The sequence below is a fragment of the Canis lupus genome, chromosome 25 (assembly GCF_048164855.1).
Source record: "Canis lupus baileyi chromosome 25, mCanLup2.hap1, whole genome shotgun sequence".
NCBI classification, from domain to species: Eukaryota; Metazoa; Chordata; class Mammalia; order Carnivora; family Canidae; genus Canis; species Canis lupus.
In genome coordinates this window covers 38,798,824-38,820,193 of record NC_132862.1, presented here as the reverse complement: position 1 = coordinate 38,820,193, position 21,370 = coordinate 38,798,824, and the positions used below count along the sequence as shown (strand labels likewise).

The 21,370-nt window shown below is 47.1% G+C and overlaps 2 protein-coding genes, 1 long non-coding RNA gene and 1 other non-coding gene across 11 annotated transcripts in view; 1 reads left to right on the top strand and 3 right to left on the bottom strand.

Annotated features, from left to right (window-relative positions):
* Positions 1 to 9: 9 nt before the first annotated feature.
* On the bottom strand, positions 10 to 12,724 carry NOP2 (NOP2 nucleolar protein). The gene is made up of 16 exons (XM_072797465.1): positions 12,565 to 12,724; positions 12,167 to 12,276; positions 8,936 to 8,981; positions 8,700 to 8,788; positions 8,282 to 8,529; positions 6,497 to 6,552; positions 6,227 to 6,381; positions 5,923 to 6,122; positions 5,684 to 5,773; positions 4,793 to 4,880; positions 4,576 to 4,716; positions 3,867 to 4,006; positions 3,644 to 3,733; positions 3,357 to 3,479; positions 3,006 to 3,234; positions 10 to 787 (listed from the first exon to the last, which is right to left on the bottom strand). The coding sequence occupies exons 2-16, from the start codon at positions 12,270 to 12,272 to the stop codon at positions 132 to 134; spliced, it is 2,457 nt and encodes an 818-aa protein (XP_072653566.1). The 5' UTR covers positions 12,273 to 12,276; positions 12,565 to 12,724; the 3' UTR covers positions 10 to 131.
* Positions 1,406 to 4,260, top strand: LOC140616746 (uncharacterized). The gene is made up of 2 exons (XR_012017117.1): positions 1,406 to 3,369; positions 3,798 to 4,260. It is a non-coding gene; the product is annotated as an uncharacterized lncRNA (long non-coding RNA).
* Positions 12,725 to 13,524: 800 nt separating the features above from the next.
* CHD4 (chromodomain helicase DNA binding protein 4) overlaps positions 13,525 to 21,370 on the bottom strand; it is a 29,429-nt gene continuing 21,583 nt past the window's right edge. For 4 of the 8 annotated variants that reach the window (XM_072797453.1, XM_072797456.1, XM_072797459.1 and 1 more), the window contains exons 31-40: positions 21,139 to 21,304; positions 20,761 to 20,858; positions 20,522 to 20,651; positions 20,060 to 20,131; positions 19,619 to 19,756; positions 19,251 to 19,359; positions 19,007 to 19,139; positions 15,349 to 15,547; positions 14,323 to 14,486; positions 13,525 to 14,147 (exon numbers count right to left, since the gene is read on the bottom strand). In XM_072797453.1, coding sequence (XP_072653554.1) covers positions 14,130 to 14,147; positions 14,323 to 14,486; positions 15,349 to 15,547; positions 19,007 to 19,139; positions 19,251 to 19,359; positions 19,619 to 19,756; positions 20,060 to 20,131; positions 20,522 to 20,651; positions 20,761 to 20,858; positions 21,139 to 21,304 — 1,227 coding nt within the window. In that variant the 3' untranslated portion in view covers positions 13,525 to 14,129. Of the gene's footprint in view, positions 14,148 to 14,322; positions 14,487 to 15,348; positions 15,548 to 16,404; positions 16,517 to 19,006; positions 19,140 to 19,250; positions 19,360 to 19,618; positions 19,757 to 20,059; positions 20,132 to 20,521; positions 20,652 to 20,760; positions 20,859 to 21,138; positions 21,305 to 21,370 lie in introns of all 8 variants that reach the window. The other 4 variants (XM_072797452.1, XM_072797455.1, XM_072797458.1 and 1 more) reach the window with 2 other exon arrangements.
* LOC140617790 (small Cajal body-specific RNA 11) lies at positions 20,945 to 21,084 on the bottom strand. Its single transcript, XR_012017953.1, has one exon.

The following is a 21,370-nucleotide window of genomic DNA, read 5'->3' as shown; positions in this document are numbered from 1 at the left end:
CACAGTGGCCAGAGATTATAAAATGTGTATTAGATTTCATACGCAGTGGGGACACCAGCCTCACAGAGGTTAAGAGTTCCAACCCTGTGCCAACAGCAGTAAGCCACCCCAGTCTAGTACCAGCCATTCATCTAAGACAACACTGGATGGCTGCTGCCTCTGGACTGAGATTTTCTCCTCTTTGCTGGTGGGGGCTGGCTGGAATCAAGGGGGGACATGGCGGGAGTCTCAGGTCCCTTGGGGGTGCCATTCTGTTTCCGGAAGGCAGCTCTCTTGGAAGGCTGTGCTGGCAACTGCTGCTTTACTTTCTTGGTCCCTCTGGTGCTTCTAAGGGGCTGAACCCAGTCCTCAGGCTTGAGTGTGTCCTGGGTCTTGGAAAGGGATAGCACAGGCACTTCTGTGTCCGTGCCCTTAGGAGGGCCATTCGGCTTCCGGAAGGCAACCTTCTTGGAGGATAGCAGCGTAGCTGATTGTTGCTTTAGTTTCTTAGTCACCTTTGGTCCCCTGATCTCTTGAGTTGGCTGACTGCTGTCCTGGAGCTTGGAAGAAGCTTGGGACTTTGTGTCACAAGATACAGTGGACAATCCTGAGTCTGTCCCTTTGGAGATGCCATTCTGCTTCTGGAAAGAGGCCTTTTTGGGATGTTGCCGTTTCTGCAACTGCTGCTTTGTTTTCATAGCCACTCTGGCCTTCTTGGCAGGCTGGCTGCTGCCCTCAGGTTTGGGGGTCACCTGGCCCTTCACCTCAGGCAAGTCTAGGCTTGTAGGGGTGGAAGCTGCAGAATTTCCTAGGTTAAAATGAAACATGTGGTTTAAGAAAATGGGCCTCACCACTGGTTCCTGATCATTACTAGAGGAAGTTAGTACCAGTATCAAGATAAAGAAACTGCCTACTAATGGCCAAGTATGCCACATAGTGGCGTAAGAGTACACTATCTTGGGATCCCTGGGTGGCTCAGCGGTTTAGAGACTGCCTTCGGCCCAGGGCCTGATCCTGGAGACCTGGGATCGAGTCCCATGTCAGGCTCTCTGCATGGAGCCTGCTTCTCCCTCTGCCTGTGTCTCTGCCTCTCTGTGTCTCTCATGAATGAATAAATAACATCTTAAAAAAAAAAAAAGTACACTATCTAGATCCATATTACTTAATATTACCTGGCCTTTATTCAAGTCACATCTGAATCTTGTATTAGAGAAAGGGATCAAAAAAAATAAATAAAAAGGAAGAGATTATCCATCCTTGGGCAAAAAGGTTTTCAGAGGAAGCTGTCAGGAAGCTTCAGGACAGGTCACATGACACTCTTGAGGAGGAGGTGAATGAATAAACTGAGGCACTGGGCTTTTTCTTTCTTTTTTTTTTTTTTTTAATTTTTTATTTATTTATTTATTTTTTTATTCATGATAGGCACACAGTGAGAGAGAGAGAGGCAGAGACACAGGCAGAGGGAGAAGCAGGCTCCATGCACCGGGAGCCTGATGTGGGATTCGATCCCGGATCTCCAGGATCGCGCCCTGGGCCAAAGGCAGGCGCCAAACCGCTGCGCCACCCAGGGATCCCGGCTTTTTCTTTTTCAATCAAAGACCAGTCTGAGGGTGTTTTTTGTTTATGTAGATTTTGATGAGATGCAAGAAAATAAGTCATACACTGCAACTAGAAACAGGCTAGTAAGGCACAAATGAGAAATGACATTAAACACTTTTTTTTTTTTTTTAAGATTTTATTTATTCATTCATGAGAGACAGAGAAAGGCAGACACAGGCAGAGGGAGAAGCAGGCTCCATGCAGGGAGCCCGATGCAGGACTCGATCCTGGGATTCTAGGATCACACCCTGAGCCAAAGGCAGATGCTCAACTGCTGAGCCACCCAGGAGTCCCTAAACACGTACTTTTAAAGTTACAGCAAGGGCAGCCCCAGTGGCTCAGCGGTTTATTGCCACCTTCGGCCCAGGGCGTGATCCTGGAGACCCGGGATCGAGTCCCACGTCAGGCTCCCTGCACAGAGCCTGCTTCTCCCTCTGCCTGTGCCTGTGCCTCTCTCTCTGTGTGTCTTTCATGATTAAATAAATAAAATTAAAACAAAAATAAAAATAAAGTTACAGCAAATTTTGCTAGTTCTTACGGTTTCCCTTAACGTTCAGATGTGACTTTTGTGAGGACCATTATTTATAAAGAAAAAAAAAATTGCAGTCATGCGACTCAATCTCAGGATCAAGAATTCAATTCATGTTGGGCATAGAGATTACATAAATAAGTAAACTTGAAAAAGAAATCAACTCAGTCACAGTTTGTATTCAGAGAACTCACCTCTCCCTCTTCCAACTAAACCTAAGTTTAGGGACGCCTGGGTGGCTCATCGGTTGAGTTTTTGTCTGCGTTTGGCTCAGGGCATGATCCCGGAGTTCCGGGATTGAGTCCCACATTGGGCTCCCTGCATGGAGCCTGCTTCTCCCTCTGCCTATGTCTCTGCCTCTCTTTCTGTGTCTCTCATGAATAAATAAAATCTTAAAAAAAAAAAAAAAAAAAAGACTAAACCTAGGCTTATATCCCAGCTGGCAGAACTCTGAAGCCTGTTCCAGAAAACCCCACCCTTCTCCGAGATCTAGGCCAGACTCAAGATGGTTGAGAAAAAGATCTGCAATTAGTGTGATGGGCTCAAAGAACCTCTAATAGTCCAGAGGAGTCTTGTGCCAACCTGGTGCTGACAATGCTGGACCTCTGCTGAGGTCTATTACCAGGAAGGCAACCCTTGGCCAAGAAGGAAAAGAAACCACAACTGCACTGGGAATGCATTTAGTGCCCAAAGACTGCAGCCACTTGGCAGGATCAAGGAAAAGGTTCCCAGTTGCACGAATTCTTTAACATATACTCAAATGGGGTCCAGGCTCTGGAACGATTCTGACTGGAATGAAAGAGGCAGAAATCCCTCCCTTCCCTGCAGTCATATACCTCCTAAAAGGTAGAAAGAGCAAAGGTGGTGAAGAAGGGCAGAAAGGGCAGAGTATGCTTACCTGTCTGGGACTGGGGGATAGAATTAGAGAATTTCTTGAACTTGGCAATAAAGAAACCATCCATATTGTGGGTATGAGGGTAGAAGCGGCGGGTAGAACGCAGGGTAGGGTGGAAGCGCCTTTCTCGAAAGCGAGTGAAACCCTCCTGGCCAAAGTCTAAACCTGTGGGCACCAACCGCACGTTCCTCTTTTTCAGGGCATAGTCTACCACCCACTCATTCTCTTCCACCTGGATACATCAAGGAGACAAGGAAGAGAGAAGGAAAAGTAGAGCTGGAGCTGAAGGGAGCTCTAAGGGGCCAACAGCCTCCTGGCCCTGTTCCCTGAGCTCCACCACAACAGAGGCCTCACCATGATGGAACAGGTACAGTATACAAGGTAGCCTCCTGTCTTGGAGGTAGCATTGACGGAGTCAATAGCACTCAGGAGCAACTCCTTCTGAAGGTGAGCACAGCGCAAGATGTCCTTCTCATCCTATTCCAAAGAGAGACCGATAGAAGGGTGTCAAAATGTCACAAGCCAGCCTCAGGAAAAGAGGTGAGCCTCCACCTCCCATCCCAGCTTGCAAGGACTAGGCCAAGACTTCTCAGCCAGCCCCCACACTCACTCTTAGCCCCACCCCACCCCCAACACCTCACCTTGTTAGTCTTCACGGCTGGGTCTTTGGAGATGACCCCAGTACCACTACAAGGAGCATCCAAAAGTACTCGGTCAAAGCCCCCCACCACCTGGGGAAAAAGGCTAGGTTAATTAGGTGTTTTTGGTGGTCCTTATCACACCATTATTTTCCAGGGGCAAGTTTCAATACTGAAGTCAAGAAGGGGACAGGCAAACTAGAAGACACACAGAGGGGAGCCACACCTTGGGGAACTGGCGCCCATCGTAGTGGCTGATGATGGTGTTGGTGACTCCCAACCGGTGCAGATTACCCACGACACTCTTGAGCCGCTCAGCATTGGCATCGTTGGCAAGAATCACACCTGTGTTCTTCATCAGCTGGGCTGAAGGGAGAGAGGCATGGTGCTCACCAGCCAGCCACCCTCCAGCCCCAAAATGTGAAGTGGTGAATTCCCACCACTTCAAGGCAACTTTACTGTGAATAGGCCTCCTCCCCATGGTCTACAGGACAGATCTAGACCTGCACCCTCTGATGAGTAAGACTGCCAGTGTGGTTTTTTTCAGTTACCAAGCATCTTTTTGGTCCTCCAGACTAACTTACTTAAATGATAATAGCTTAATAAAATGACTATAACTAGCTATATGCTGAACACTTTGCTAAGGACTTCTAAAACATAACTTAACCCCGACAATTCAAGTATAATATAACTGCCAAGCCAAGCACAGTTGCCCCATTTCACATAGTAAGACAAGACCAGAGGCTTGTCCGTGGTCATATGGGTACTTAGTGGCACAAGGGGCTGGAACCCAGGCCAAATCCAGAGTCTGTACTCTTCACTTTTCTGCTAGTTGCTTGTGCACTGTTTTCTTGAGCACCAGAGAGTCAACGACCTCATTTACTTAGAAAAGCAGAGAGCCAGATGGCTCCTACCCTGGCCTGCCTTTCTCATACCTATGTAGCTAGTCTTTCCTCCAGGGGCACAACACATGTCCAAGATCCGTTCGTGTTCTTGGGGTGCCAAGGCCATGACCGGCAACATACTGGAGGCTCCCTGAAGCATATAGTACCCAGCCAGGTACTCGGGGGTAGCACCTGTGGAGGAGGACCAGTCAGTGACATGCTGGGACAAGGGCAGGGGCAAAGGGGCTATCGGGCAGGGGATACTTACCAATGGGCACAGAAGAATCATATACCACTAGTCCAGTCTTTGACCACTTGCCCAGAGGATCCAGGTTAACTCCACGGTTAATTAGTGCCTGAAAATAAGAAAGATAAAGATTTTATAACCTCGTAGGCTACCATATCCAGAAAACAGGTGGAAATATAAAAATATGGTTCTACTGAGTTACAACACAATCATAGACTCTTTGCAGCCTCTCCTATATCACCCATGACGTCCTTTCCCTTAGCCTTAGGCTCTAACTCAAGGCCTGAACTCTATCTGAATGGAGCAGACTGCCAGCTCCTGTCCTTTGGTTTCCTGGAACTGAACTCTGATGTTCCAGTAGGCTCAGTCCCCCTTACCACTATAAAATATAACATCACCGGCTATAGCACATTAAAGATAAGGATCAGGTAGGTTACATTCACACCAGGAAGACTACACACAGGGTCCTGCCAGTGACCACAGGACACCAGTATTAACATACAGCCCCTGAACCCTCTAAAACGGTGAGTTTAAAATACTGTTTGTGCATGTGTGGGGGCAAGAATCTGTTTCACCAGCCCCTCAATGATCTAAAAAGCAGGTAACTCCCATTTTGTTCTGAGGCAGCAGAACTTTAATCCTGATGCAGCATCTCAACCCTGTCACAGGGAGCACAAGCTGAAGGGACAAGTTCTCACTTCAGAGTTCCCGGGCCCCAAGCCAGTCAGATAAATCCAGTATGACACTAGGCCTACCTGAGTTTGCCTTTGGATCATGCCTGACCAAGAAATGCTTAGGTACTAACAGCCCACTCCTCAACCCCCATCTAAGTCAGATAGGGGAGTCTCTGCAGTTAAAAGTCAACAACCCCCTGAGATACAGAAAACAAAAATCTCAAAATCCATCCCTTACCTGAGCGAGGTCTCGACGTCGGGTTTTCAAGGTATTGGTCCTGAGGGTGATGGGCCGAGGCACCTCATTAGCTTCTAAGAACTCCACCAGCTGGGAAAGCAAAATGGCAGGGAGCAAGTCAGGCTGGCCAAGGAGCTTAGCTGGAAGAGGAAAGAGGAAGGAGGCTGCCCTCCTCACACAAGGTAAGATTGAGAGGTTGAGAAAAGAAAAGAAGGGGCATTAGATTAGCACTTCAGTACCTCAGACAGAGGAAAAAGGTCCATAAGCTTGCCAAGTAGGAAGTCTCCATAGGAGTAATAAGTAGCCAGATCCTTCTGAAGCCGGTGCAGATACTCAGAACGAGACCGACCTTCCTCCCGCTGAGTCCCAAAATCACGCAGCACTCCCACTATATCCTGGATGCGCTTGTGAATCCGTTGCAAGTCTGGAGCCTGGGCATGTGGATGTGTTAAGGAACTGTAACTGTTTCATGATGTCCAGAGCCTGGAAATTTCCTCTCACAAGCACCTTTCCCCTACCCCTCACCCAGCACTGGAAGGATATCCTGCTCCATCTCCCCAGGAAGGGGCAGCACAAAGGACTCCTCCTCATCCACATTGATCTGTAGGCCCCCCTCTGTCTCATCATCCTTTTGGGGGCATGACTGAAGGGACCCTTTCTCCTCTTCCTCCTCAGTCTCCTCCTCACTCCACTGGCCCCTAGAAACAGGTTCAGAAACAAGGATTCACAGAATAAAACAGACACCAGCTCCTCCCTCAATTCTTTCACCCCAGCTGTTGCCTGGTCTCCATCTTAAGAGTTTCTAAAACTTACCCAGCCACAGCCTCCTGAACCTTTTGCTTCTGAGCAGCCCTCTCAATGGGCAGCAGCTGAAAAAAGAGACAAGGGGCTAGTAATGCAAAGCCTACCCTCCTACCCTCCCAGGTAGTATTTTATCTCTGTATTTTATCATTTCCTAAACGCAAAAGTACACTCTCAGAAGCATGGAACCTAAAGAAGTGAAATGTGAGATTGGTACAGTATTTTTTTTAAAGATTTATTTATTTATTTATGATAGACACAGAGAGAGAAAAAGAGAGAGAGAGAGGCAGAGACACAGGAGGAGGAAGAAGCAGACCCCATGCCAGGAGCCCGACGCGGGACTCGATCCTGGCGCAGGACTCAATCCCAGGACTCCAGAATCGCGCCCTGGGCCAAAGGCAGGCACCAAACCGCTGAACCACCCAGGGATCCCCAGATTGGTACAATATTGACCATTGTTGCAACTAAGTAATGGATCAAGGGGTTTCACCAAAACCGTTCAACTTTTGTGTGTAGTTCCCTTCTCCTTAAAAAGTTCAGAACCTGGGGCATGCCTGTGTGGCTCAGTTGGTTGAGCAGCTGACTCCTGATTTCAGCTCAGGTCAATGATCTCAGGGTAGTTAAGACTGAGAGCCCCACTCAGGAGTCTGATTCTCTCCCTCAGCCTCTCTCCCTGCTCCCACACATGCATGTGCTCTGTCTCTCAAATGAATAAATTTTTTTAAAAGCTTTTATTTATTCATTTGAGAGAAAGAAAAAACACATGCACATAAGCAGGGGGGAGGAAGAAGCAGACTCCCCATTGAGCAGGGAGCCTGACGAGGGACTCGATTCCAAGATCCCAGGATCGTGACCTGAGCCAAAGGCAAAACTTAGCTGACTGAGCCACCCAGTGCATCTTCAAATTTGTTTCCTGCCCTTTCTCAGTCACAGATCACCAGCACTTTCATAGACATAATAGCCAAATGTTAACTTATTAGTTAGTTATAAGCTTCTTTATACACTTTATAACTTAGTGTATAAAGAAATTAAAATTTACTTAAGCATATTGGGTATTTTGGCAGCTTCCAGAGTTTGGAGCATTATAGTCCACAGGGTGCCTGCAAATCTCCTGATAGTAACTCTGTAGAGAAAAGGCAGTCTAGGAAAAAGGTGCAAATGTGAACTTTGTTTTCATCAAAAAAAAAAAAAAAAAAAAAAAAAAACCACCACCACCACCAACCACCTTGTATCACCTGAGTTTTCCTAACATATTCATATACTAACTGTATAATAATACATAAAGAACCCCTCCCTTTTTAAAAGTAATCCCTATACCCAACATGGGGCTTAAACTTACACTCCCAAGACCAAGAGTCCCATGCTCTACTGACTGGCCAGCCAGGCAATCCTACATAAATAACTTCTTACACCCCAGTCAATAAATCTGTCCATACTCTGGATCCTCCTCTGAAACAGAATTACTAGGTCAAAAGGAAGAAACTCTCCAAGGTTCTCAGACACCAAATGCTTCACTAAAAAACTATGTACGCTCTCTATTCCCCTCAGTGGGGCACTCAAGTATCCACTTGACCAGGTCCTCACCAGCACTGAGGAGTCTCATATTTCAAAATGATCAATCCTACAGCTTTTCTACACTTTTGTGTGCATTGAGCAAACACAGATGACAGGAAAACAATGATGGAATGCTAAAACCCCTTTTCTCTACTCAGCTCATCCTTGTCACTGAGTCTCAAGGACCCGGAAAGACTAAAAGGCAAGGATCCCTTCCTCAAAACCCACAGAACTAAAGCTCACCTCTTCATCTTCATCCTCGCCCTCTGAGTCGGAGTCGGCGCCGTAGTCATCTATCATATCAGCATCACTGTCCTCAGAGCCCCAGAGGTCCTCCTGGTTCAGCACACCATCCTCTTCAGAGTCTTCCTCCTCCACCTCTTCCTCCTCACTGCTATGGGTCAGTGCTGGACGCTTCTTGCCTTGAGTACCGTGATGCAAGGGCTGGGCTCCCTTCTTGCCAGGTGTCTGGACAGCTCCTCCAGAGATTCCTAAGGGTTTGAGGAATTCTGGACTGACGGCAGCCACACGCTGATGGAACCTACACTTTCTATTCCTAAAGATGTCCTGTTTCTTTCTCTCCAGAAATGCCCAGCAAGGCCTTCCCTACCCAGAACCCAGCGGACTCGTCATAGAGCACACAGCTCCTATACTCACTGACCTTTGGGTAGTTTTCCAGGCAATGGTTTGGCCCCAGGGAACTTATGCATCGCAAGGGATTCAGCAGAACCCAATCTCCTCTTGGCTGCCCTGAAAAGAAGTGAGGAAATGGAACATACCTCTGGGCTCTGCCACTGAAATGGGACAGTCCCCAAACAGCCCTTTCCACATGTGATCATGGGACTAAAGATAAGCAGTACCAATTTAATCCAGATAAACCTGCACAACCACACTCACCTCTTCCGAGCACGACTAGATAGCCTCTTAGAATTTTCATCACCAGCTGTATTTAAAAAAAAAAAAGAGAGAAGCAGAACAATAGGTTACAGGGAAAATGAAAAAGAACATTAGAAGAGAGGGGTGCCTGGGTGGCTCAGTGGTTAAGCGTCTGCCTTCGACTCAGCATGATTCCGGAATGCCAGGATGGAGTCCCACATCAGGCTCCCCGCACATAGCCTGCTTCTCCTCTGCCTGTGTTTCTGCCTCTCTCTGTGTCTCTCGTGAATAAATAAACATATCTTTAAAAAAAAATTAGAAGTGAAAATAAATGTAGAGAAAGAATACACTAATTAGGGGCATCTGGATGGCTCAGTCTGCTGAGCTTCTGCCTGTGGCTCAGATCATGATCTCAGATCTCAGGGTCCTGGAATTGAGCCCTGAGTTGGGCTCCCGGCTCAGCAAGGAGTCTGCTTCTCCCTCTTCCTCTGCTATTACCCCTGCTTGTGCTCTCTCACTCTGTCAAATAAATAAATAAAATCTTACAAAAAAAAAAAATACACTAATGAAAGGGAGTAGATTCTAATTCGTTCCACAGAGCTTTACAAGGAGCTGGATGAGAGATGTAAAAGAGATGATCTGTATGTGGTTGTTCATCAATCAAATCCAAACTGGGCCTCCCTCCAGACTTTTTTTTTTTTTTTAAATAAATTTTTATTTATTTATGATAGTCACACAGAGAGAGAGAGAGAGAGAGAGGCAGAGACACAGGCAGAGGGAGAAGCAGGCTCCATGCAGGGAGCCCGACGTGGGAGTCGATCCAGGGTCTCCAGGATCACGCCCTGGGCCAAAGGCGGGCGCCAAACCGCTGCGCCACCCGGGGATCCCTCCCTCCAGACTTCTGATTTCAGTAAATAGTATTACCATCATTCTGGTAACAAGAGAGATTCAAAATTAATCTTTTCTCTCTGGCCTTGGACCTGGTTTGCTGCAACATGGCTAAACCCCCCAAGAAGGTCTGAATTGGGGATGGGATGATAAATATGGAGTAGCCTGTGGTGCTTGGACCTATACCACCACTTCTGCTGTGGCAGTCAATTCTGCCATCAGAAGACTGAAGGAACTGAGGGACCAGCAGAAGCTCCACCATCTGAAACACTGCTGGTCTATAACAAATGGATTTATGTGACAAACAAAACTGTCTTCTCTTCTGTTTTTTTTTTTTTTCTTTTTTAGGATTTTATTTATTTACTCAGAGACAGAGAGAGAGAGAGAGGCAGAGACACAGGCAGAGGGAGAAGCTGGCTCCACGCAGGGAGCCCGATGCGGGACTCGATCCCGGGACTCCGGGACCATACCCGGGACCGAAGGCAGACGCTAAACTGCTGAGCCACCCAGGGATCCCCTCTTCTGCTTTCTTTTATTCTCAATTTAATCAGTGACCAGCCACAGATTTTACCTTAGTAACTAGTTTTCCATACATTCTCCAAAAAAATAAAAGGCTTAAATGCCAGCCCTGTCATTTGCAAATGCCCAAGCTACTTAACATTCATTTCCTTCAGGATGTCTCTTTCACAAAGCACTAAGAGAATGAGGTGACATAACATGTCCAACAGATTCAGTATAGTGCCTAACACTTTTGAAAGATTTTAGAGGGAGAGAGTGTGCATGAGCAGGGGGAGGGGAAGAGAGAAAGAGAATCCTCAAGCAGACTCCCCGCTGAGCAAGGAGCCTGATGCAGGGCTTGATCCCACAACCCGGAGATCATGACCTGAGTGGACATCAAGAGTCTGATGTTGGGATCCCTGGGTGGCGCAGCGGTTTGGCGCCTGCCTTTGGCCCAGGGCGCGATCCTGGAGACCCGGGATCGAATCCCACATCAGGCTCCTGGTGCATGGAGCCTGCTTCTCCCTCTGCCTATGTCTCTGCCTCTCTTTCTCTCTCTCTCTGTGACTATCATAAATAAATAAAAATTAAAAAAAAAAAAAAAAAAAGAGTCTGATGTTTAGGGCAGCCCGGGTGGCTCAGTGGTTTAGCGCCGCCCCGTCCAGGGCCTGATCCTGGAGTCCCTGGATCGCGTCCCACATGGAGCTCCCGGCATGGAGCCTGCTTCTCCCTCTGCCTGTGTCTCTGCCTCTCTCTCTGTGTGTCTCTCATGAATAAATAAATAAAAAATCTTAAAAAAAAAAAAAAAAAAAAAAAGAGAGTCTGATGTTTAACCGACTGAGCCACCCGGGTGTCAGTGCTAGCACTTTCTAGTATCTCAAAAACCTGCATCTTTTATCTAATGCCCAACACAAACTACCTGTCCACTCTTCTGTCATCCCCAGCCTTCCATGCCATAGATTATTCACCATATGGGAATCAGATCTGTGCCTTCCCATGCTCACCTCCTCCACAAAGCAGTTGATGTGACTGGTCTGTTCCCTTCCCAAGTTCCACTTACTAAAACGTCAACCATTTTCCAAAACCCAGATTAAAATCTTTTTAAACTCGAAATGCGTAGGTCCTCTAATAACCTTACTCAGTATTAACCTAGTATTAACCTGTACCTCTTGTTGCATGGGTACTTGGGTCCCTGCTGCATCTTCCCTAATTTCTAAGTGCTGATGACAATAAGTGTTTCATTCACACTTGTTTTTATTTTTTTGAGAGAGAGCGAGCGAGGGTGGGGTGGGGTGGGGTGGGTAAGGGGAGAGTGAACTTTAAGCAGACTCCCCACTGGGCGGGGAGCCTGCTGTGAGGCTCCATCTCACCACCCTGAGATCATGACCTGAGCCAAAATCAAGAGTGGAACGCTTAACCGACCAAGCCACCAGGTGCCTCCATTCATACTGGCTTTCTAAAAACTCATACAACAAACTCTGGTTTCTCTTCAAATGTATAAAGCTAGTAACTTGGGATCCCTGGGTGGCGCAGTGGTTTAGCGCCTGCCTTTGGCCCAGGGCGCGATCCTGGAGACCCGGGATCGAATCCCATGTCGGGCTCCCGGTGCATGGAGCCTGCTTCTCCCTCTGCCTATGTCTCTGCCTCTCTCTCTCTCTCTCTCTCTCTCTGTGTGTGTGTGTGTGACTATCATAAATAAATAAAAATTAAAAAAAAAAAAAAAAAGCTAGTAACTCATTCAAAGAAAATTCCCCTTGAACAGAAAATAAGTACAGAGACGAGAAACGGAGGAGAATGTGATTCAGATGAAAGAACGGTGCAAAACCTAGAGGCCTGGGAGGAGAGGGGGCGGGCCCTGAGCCTTACCTGCAGGCAAGAATCTAGCGAGTTCGGTCTCAGCGCCCTTCTGTTTCCGAGCCTTCCGGCCCGGTCCGCGCTTCTCCTTCTTCGTGGGGTCCAACTTGCGCCCCATAGTTCTGGAGAAAAGAAAAATGGGAGAGGATAGAGTCGCGTGTGTTGGAAAGGGAAACGGAGACGGCAGACTCGGCGTATCAGAGCGGGACAGGGCACCCTGGAGCCTCGACTCCGCACCTCTCCCTCAACCGACCCTCACGGCAAGGCCAGACCTCCACCCCCCGCCCGGCCCGGCCCGGCCCTTGGGTCCCACGCCGTTTGTACGGCGTCCCGCTCGCAACGCCCCAGTCTGGATCAGTGCAGTCACCCTTCCCCGACTTCTTGCACACCCGCGCGAAGGCCGGGCTCACCTGAAACACGCTCCAGGCCCCAGAGGTCCGGGGAAGCGGCGCGACACTCCACGTGCGCCCCGAGGTCACGGTTCCGGCACCGCGCGCGGAGGAAGCGCTTCACGCAGGCGCACGGAGGCGCGCTGACCCCGCGGCCCGCCTCTTCCGGCCGCTTCCAGTCCGCCGCAGACCCGGAACGGACTGCCGCCCTGGGAACGCGCGCTGGGCTGGCGGCGGCGCCGCGGGAGGAGATTCGGGGGCGGACCGCTCCAGTCCCTCTCCGAGGCCGAGAAAGCGAGGACCGAACCGTCTTCGACTTCCCGCCCTTCCCGCAGTGTTGGCTTCTGGATTCACCGCAGATTTCAGCGGGAAGAACTGGTACCTCCGAGCCGCCCCACCTCTCGAACCAGGACGCGGCGGCGGCCCTCGTGGCTCGCTCCACCCTCCATCTGGTCTCGGGAGCACGGAATCCCATGCCACTCCCCTCCTTCCAGCCCCTTTGACCAGGAAAGCCACCTCTTCGGCCCCCCAGACCCCTGCTCAGCCCGTCGAGGAAGGTCTCTGCCTGGCTTCACACCGCCAGAGGCTGAAGGCGGCCTCTTGGGTCCTCGTTTCTCACAAGTTAACAATACCCTCGGCCTTCTTTCCAATATAAGCGCTAAGGCGGTGCGCTTAGCAGCTGTTACAAAGTTTTCCAAGCACTTTACTAGTTTTATCTCCCCACCTCTATGGGAAGAGATCTTTATTTTAGGAGACATCTACAGCCCAGTAAGTTAACTTTCTCAGCTCACAAAGCTATGGAACAGCAGCACAGGGTATGTATGAACCCAGTTCTAGTTTTGTAGCTCATTTTCCAGGTGGTGGTCGGTCATCCTGGGTCCCGAGCACCTAAGGCACAACAAGCACACGGAACATGGCTCTTCTGTAGGATACCCGACACACTCACCCACCTTCACCTACACCCACACTGAACCAGAGCACTAAAATACAAGGAAATTTTTATTTTCAATTTTCATCAAGAAATTTGCTGTGGTTTTTATGCTTTTGGTTCTTTTCCTTTTTTTTTTTTTTTTTTTTTCCACTTTATTTCATTCTAGCTGCTCAGTGGCTGGAGCCGCTGGGTTCCTGGTATTAAAAAGATGCCAACAGAGGTAGCTGTGTCTCGCCCAGGGGCCCGGCCCACTCTGAATACCCCAAAAAAGGAGAAAAAACACAAAATAAACCAACAAAATAAAACCAAAAGGAGGAAGAAATTCAGATCATTTTCTTCAAGCCTGGCGGGAACCCACAACAGTTTGTGTGTAACAGGCGTTACAGTGGGGAGAAGCCAGGGCCCAGAAGAAGGCCAGCCCGCCAGCTCCCTGCAGATGGCGCCGGCGCTACTGCTGCATGTCTCTCCAGCAGGAAGGGCACCACTGCCCCTCACTCCCCCCTTCCCCAGTGCACTGGGGGCTGTTCCTTTACAACACGGAAGATGGGGCAGAAGGAAGGAGAGGGTCTCTCAGGCCCCCCGGGGAGAAGCTGGGCAAGGGAAAGTGAGGAAGGTCACTGCTCAGCGGTGGAGGTGGTATCATAGATCCGGATCTTCACTGCTGCTGGGCTACCTATAGGAAAAAAGCCAAAGGGGTCAGAATTCCAAACCACAGGATCTACCCAATCCCAAGGGAACTCCCTGGTAAGAGCCCCACCTGCCCAGTATATGAAACTCGGGACCGAGAGCAAAGTTACAAGTTCCAGTATGGCTCTGCTGAAACAGGTGGCCAGAAGACAGGGGTCTACCTGCTGTGGAGTAGGTTCAGGTGCTCGGTTTGCCAGGCGGCTGAGAATGTTACGCTCTGACATCTGTAGCCTCACAGCAACTGGGGGAATCCGGGCAATAGTGGCTGGGAGTCGAGTCACATCAGCTTTCATGTCACTCAGCAGTTCTTCTAGCTGTTTCAGAACTGCACAAGGAAATACAGAAGGTGAGCTGTGGTCGTCAAGACTGAGAACCTTCTTACCCGGCCCCTCATTACTTCTCAGTGACCAAGCGAGTGATGTGCTGGAATGCTGGAGTACTATGCTCCAATACTGGAGTACTGTTTCTCTTGAGTCACCTGACCAGCCTCCACCACACTCAAATTCTTATTTCTCAGATTCCAGTTCCAACTGTCCATGATGCTATGTATCTTTACATTCTTCAACCCTCACTAACCTTGCTCCCTTACTGCTCTATTTTCTCCACTCCTTGAGAGATTTCTATGGTTTCCTTTTCTCACCATCTTTCCTCTCCACCTTTTGGAGCTCTCTTCCTTCCTGTTTATATCAGCCTTCTTTCCCTCATTTCGCCCTCCACCCCTCTTCATGTTTTAATTTTTTTTCCCCAAAGATTTTATTTATTCATGAGAGAAACAGACATAGGCAGAAAGAGAAGCAGGCTCCCTCTGGGGAGCCTGATGCAGGACTTGATCCCAGGATCACGACCTGAGCCCAAGGCAGACGCTCAACCACTGAACCACCCAGGTGCCCTGAATTTGACAGGATCTTAAATCACCAGAAGTTACCTCTACAGTAAGCCAGTAACACCCTATTATTCTGCTTTGCTTTCTACCTCGAAGAACTTGAATATATTAAGAGCCAAAGAACTAGTGTCCTGGATTGCCCCTAAGATACTAGCTTTCCAAGGAAGAAGGCAAAGATCCCCAGCACATCCTAAGCACCCAGACAGAGGGGCTCTAAAAACGGTTTGGAAACCAGGAGTAACTATGTGTGAGGGAGAGGTAGCAGAAGGAAGCTGAGTCAGCAGGAGGCAGGGGAGCCACTGGCTACCTTTGTGCAGGACCGCATTGGCTGGCTTGTTTCCTGCCATTGACTCCTTGGACAAGTGCTGGTGACTCTCCGCCAAACACTCCACCTCAGCAAAGCGCGTGTTTAGGGCCATGGAAGGGTGGGAGGGGTCTTCTGACATGTTCAGGTAAGCTGCCCGACGCAGCTGTTCCTCAATCACCAGGGCTTGTTCTAAGAGCTGGAGGATAAAGAGCAGAGGGGAGTTGCACTGACGCTCACTTTGCTTATTTCTGATGGGCCTTTCCCAATCTATAAAGAAACTTACAGATGGCTCCCCCACACCCAAGCCCTTCAACACTGTGTTTTTTTATCCCCATTTGGAAATCCATGTTTTTAAAATTCTTTGCCCTTCATGAATTCAGTTATACAAAAATGTTAAAATATCTAGAAAATAGAGCAGATAAAAAACTAAGATCATAGTAATTGCACCTCCTACAGATACTTGTTAAACATGTTGAGGTTCCTTGCATCTGTATTTTTTATGTAACTGAGATCACTCTGTACACCTGTTTCACTCAAAGTTCCATAGTAAAAACCTTCCTTTATTATAACTGCCCTTGATAAAACATGATTTTTTAATGATTGCATGATAGTCTGTCCTATGGATATACCTACCACATCATGTTGTTTAAGTGGTTTTATGTTTTAAGAGTATTTGTGTTTTTTTTTTTGTCTCCGTATCTTACTCCCATTCCTTTCTTTCCCAACAAGCAGTGCTTCTAATATACTTACCACATGGCTTTGTGCAGGTATTCCTGAAAACTGAGTATTGTTTCATGTGTGCATTTCTAATTTACAGAATGTTGTTGTTCTATACACATAAAAACCTTTTATTCCTTTCCCCACTTTAGTTCTTTTTAAAATGTTCAATTTATGTTGTTCTATCATATATATTTCATTCCTTCTAACTGTTGCTTAAAATGCTCCATGTGAATCCACGTTTTACCTATCTACACTCCCAGTCGATGTCCCAGGCAAGCATCTAGGTTATCTCCAGGCCCCACCACCAAAAATCATACTGCAATGAACACTTACACGTGTCACCTGATGGAGCTATGTAAAAGGTTCTTTGCAATATATTCCAAGAGACAGAATGTTGATTCAGAAGTTATAAGACTTAATTTGCTCAAGTATCCATCCACTGGTTCTTAAAGACAATAAAGCCATTAGGGGTCAGGAAATAGGACAGTATGAGAATAATGGGCTATTGTTTCTTCTACAAGATGTGTTCCAATGAGCAGAGTAATTTATCCCCAGACTGACCAAGCACCTACTTTCAATCTACATGCCCTGTTTCCTTCACCAACTGCCTCCTGTCCCAAACTATGACCCTTCCCCAGGATCATCAGCCCTTGGCTTGCTGTTCTTTTAAAGCACTCCCTTAAGTGATTTCTCCGCTCCCAGTTCAGCCAGCCCCTCCGTACAAAGGATCTGATGCTTTTCGAACCTGCATTTCAAGCACTGAGTGTTCTGATCTCACTCATGTATGATCATTCTTTGATCCCACGTTTGGGGCGGGGGGATGGGTAGTGGGAGGATATTAGCACTTTTCTAAAACTGAACTTACTCTTTTCTACACACTGCTCCGTCTCCTCACTTCCCTGATCTGCCAATGATAATTTTTCTCAGCGACTCAGGCTCAAATTTTAGTTTTTAATCTCAAATCCATTAAGTCAAGAGTCAGCAAACTATGGCCTACGGGCCAAATCTGGCCTACTGTCTGTTTTTGTATGGCCCAAGAGTGGTTTTTTACATTTTTAAATGACTGGAAAAATAGTTTGTGGCACTTTATGAAAAAAACATGAAGTTCAAATTTTCATGTCAGTAAATAAAGTTTTATTGGAACACATTCCCACTTGTTTATAACCTGTGGCTGCTTGCACACTATGACACAGTATTTGCAACATGTGTATCCCTCAGAGCCTAAAATAGTTATCATCAGGCCCTTTAAGAGAAAAGGCTTACTGACTGCAATAAATCAGTAAATCCTATCAATTATTTGGTATCTGATTTCCTTTATTTCATCCTTTTCTTTTCTTTTTTTAAACATTTTATTTATTTATTCATGAGAGACACACAGAGAGGCAGAGACATAAGCAGAGAAGAAGCAGGCTCCATGCAGGAAGCCTGATGTGGGACTCAATCCCGGGACTCCGGATCACACCCTGAGCCAGACAGATGTTCAACTGCTCAGCCACCCAGGCATCCCGCCCTTTTCATTTTCTACAAAAAGCATCACAGCCCAGCCTTACACCTCCTGACTATATGACAGTTCTATCATCTTATGAATGTTCTATTTCCATTTCCCTTAGTTGTATTACAACTCTTCACAAACCTTCAATGGCTGCCCAACTCTTATCAGGTGCCAAAAACCCACCTACTAACCTCTACTTCTTACCTTGCTCTCTAATCTACCTCCCACCATCACCCAACACAAGTGTTTTCTACAGCCCAACTGGGTTGTTTCCAAACTCTGTAGGCTCTGCTGCCTCTAGGCCTTTGCCCTACTTCATCCTGTTGATTCAAACAGCCTTCTGCTTCTATCCAGCTATTTCTATGACATTAATCAAAATTTAATTCCAATGCCGCCTTCTCCATGAAGCCATTCAAGGAGCTCTCTCTGGATTCCCCAAAATTCCCCCTGGAGAACTTTCATACGGATCTCTCCCAATACATAGAGTGGCATTCATTTGCTCACACATTTGCCTCTACCTTAAACTAAAAGCTCCTTGAAAACAGGCACCGTGCCTCATTTGTCTTTGTATCCTTGTGCTACTCACTGCTTGGCACATGATATCTAACGGTTAGTGTACATTTCTAACTCCCCCAGTGATACTCAGCTTAAAACCCACGACTTATCCACTGGTACCCCATTTTGACAAGTCTACACACTAGTTGCCCTCAACATATATTTGCTGAATTCCAGACTGAGACTCCTCTCAGTCCTGGGCTTACTAACCCTAGTGATTCTGAGAATGAAGCTCTACCTTCACATCGACTCTTTGCATCCACCCCACACACCCCTTATCCAAACAGGGTCTCTCAAACCTAGGAAAAAAAAGTACCACTAGCCCACTGACAGCCTTCCCTCTTCAGAGATCCAATTCAGTCCTACCTCTCCATCTTTCCTAACACTCTAACCTATTCTGTTCCCCTGATATATCCATGTCATTTATTAGTTTACATTTCTTTTATTTATTTGTTTTTTTTAAGTAGGCTCCATGCCCAACATGGGGCTGAAACTCACAACACTGAGATCAAGAGTCCTATGCTCTATTGACTGAGCCAGGCAGGTGCCCCTTCTTCTGTGTCATTTATTAGGCACAGTCATCTTAGGCCCTTAAAGAGCTAATCTTCAAGTCTGTCCTGTTGTGTTTTTTTAATTTTTAATTTACTTATTTTAAGGAATCACTACACCCAACATGGGGCTGAAACTCACAACCCTAAGATCAAGATCACGTGTTCTCCAGACTGAGCCAGCCAGGTGCTCCTATGTCTTTAGTTCTAATATTTAAGATACTTGGGAGCAATACAAAGAGTTAAGTAACAGGAGGGTGAAGAGACACCCTCCTCTACAGTCCCTTCTGCATTTCAAAGGCTGTCACTTCAATACTATATTCCTCCCTATCCTGCTCACCTTGAACCTTCGGGCTAGAAACTTATTCTTGATCTCTAAGAAATTGCCACGATTCATTTCACCCTTGAAAGGTTCATTGAGGATGGCATAGCGTGGGTCATTCTGGATGTCCTGCCACCGGGCATAGCCATGGCTATTGGAAAATTGCTCAGGAAAAACAAAACAAGGAAAGCAGAAACTTCAAACAGTAGGACCTTCAGAACCCTTTACCAAGAACCTCAGCCCAGACTCCAGCAAAGGATACTTTATGATGCCAGCCAGCAGCCAGTAGTCGTGCCGCCGATGCCAAATCTCGTAAGTCTTCTTAGTGACTGTGGCTGCCCGCTCCTCATTCTGCCAAAGGGAGTGCAACTCTGAATAGGAATTTGGGGAAGGTGGAGAAGAACAAGAGAGGCAAATATCTGTAAGAATTCAAAAAGCTATTTATTCCTGGCCCACAGATGCCATCTTAGGAGTAGGCCTCTGGCTTTCTAACATAGAGTCAGAGGAATGTGCAATCAACTTGGCAGTCCCTTATCTGGTAGAGGTAAAATCTTTGTATCCTGGCCTCTGACAAGAACCCTACTTTCACTTCAGATCCTTCTAACCCCAGTTGGTCCCTCAATGTCATACCAGTAAAACCACCATCTGCAATATTGAACATGAAACGTTGTTTGATATTTTTTTTCTGCTTCTCATCATTCAGGTCCTTGGGGGTCTCTCCATTCTGAAGCATCACCTCTTTTTTCTCTTCTTCTTCTTTTTTCTCTTCTACAGGATATGCAGAAAAAAAATGTCAGCTCCAGACAAAAGCATAGCACCTTGGTCCTTACCCACAGCACTATATGCTCTAAGCATGCAGCCACCTTCACCCTTTCTCCACACAGGTATTTCTCAAACCCAGAAAAATGTCACTGGCCCGTGACAATCATATGTAGGGACAGTTGGGAGTCTTTTAGCTTGGGATTAAATAGTTATATGGGTGTGAGAAGCCAGGGGGTGTACCAGAGATAAAGTCCTTGCATCTAGTTTTAGAGTCCTTTTTAGTCACGATCAGCTTCTCCAAACACTCACCTTTGTCCTCTACCACAATGGGGGTCAGATCTACTGCTGACTTCTCTTCTACCTTCTCCACGTCAGCAACACCTGGGGGGAACAGATGGGATTTGAGAGTATATAAAGAACGTTCTGGGGTGCCTGGCTGGCTGTCGTTAGAGCATGCAACTCTTGATCTCGGGGTTGTGAGTTCGAGCCCCATGGTGGGTACAGGTTACTTAAAAATAAAATCTTTATAAGAAAATAAAAATAAAGAAGATTCTCCTCTGTCCCACACCAGTTAAGACTGGGGGACAGTCTTAACCCCAAATCTCAATGACTAACATCATAAAAAATGTCTTAAGGGATTAAAAACCCTCAATATAAAATCAAGGGTAGGGGATTCTCCAGGGTGTCACTTCCTCCTGACCTTTCCTTAGCCCAGCTAGAAGTACCTAAGTTTCACAGGGATCTGGATGTAATACTTGGAAATGTGGATACCTTTGGGCTCTGTCTCCATTGGTTCCTCTGTTCTCTCCTTCACCTCCGCCTTTTCTACTTTCTCCTCAACCTCAGGAGGTTCAACAAGGACTTTTTCATCCTCTGAGGCAGGGGCAGGGGGTTGTGTACACTTCAAAGGAAAAAGTACATAAGTTGAGGCAGACAGGCCAGCAACTGAAAAGATGAATGGGCTTCTTCATTTATCTTCCGTATGGCATCCGGTCACCCCCATCTCTTACCTCAACAGTGGCCTCCGGAGCTGTAGATTTAACCTCCTTTTCTCCTTCTACACTCTCTTCTTCTTTGAGGCTATTCTCCTCTATTTTTATCCCATCCTCTGCAGACCAATAGAAGGCAATTAATTAGGAAGAAAGTTCTAGATCAGAGAGAAGGTCATGCCTTCTCAGTTGGTCTTATCTTAAAATTGTCCTCTCGTGCCTTTAAGAGCCAGCCCTATTCTTAGGACGGCTCTCCTAAACTGAGAGGGAGATTGCTGTGTGTCCTGCCAGACTCCTCTGTCAGAGCTCAACACAAGGGAGCAGAAGAAACACTGGCAAGGACCAAAAAAAAAAAAAAGAAGAAGAACAGAAAAGGATAGACAGTACAGACAGACTTACCAGCAGGTGGAGCAGGTGCAGGGGTATTGGGTTGTGTGTCCCCCGGAGTGGAGGGTGTAGGAGTCTTTGGAGAAGGTGACCCTGGCTGGGACATTTTCTTATTTTCTTCTACTTCAGCAAGCTCAGGCATGCTCCAACGCCCATTGACATGTTCAAACTCCTGAACCTGTAGCAATGGGACAGGAAGGTGAAGACCAATTCCAGCTCTAGGCTCCTCTCCCGTTTGTCCTCT

Excerpts from the sequence above, each read along its gene's own strand:
- NOP2 (XM_072797465.1), bottom strand. The coding sequence starts at position 12,272 with ATGGGGCGCAAGTTGGACCCCACGAAGAAGGAGAAGCGCGGACCGGGC. Across the intron at positions 3,480-3,643 it reads CAGCCGTGAAGACTAACAAG|GATGAGAAGGACATCTTGCG; the intron begins GTGAGGTGTTGG and ends TCTTTGGAATAG. Across the intron at positions 3,235-3,356 it reads ACTGTACCTGTTCCATCATG|GTGGAAGAGAATGAGTGGGT; the intron begins GTGAGGCCTCTG and ends TGATGTATCCAG.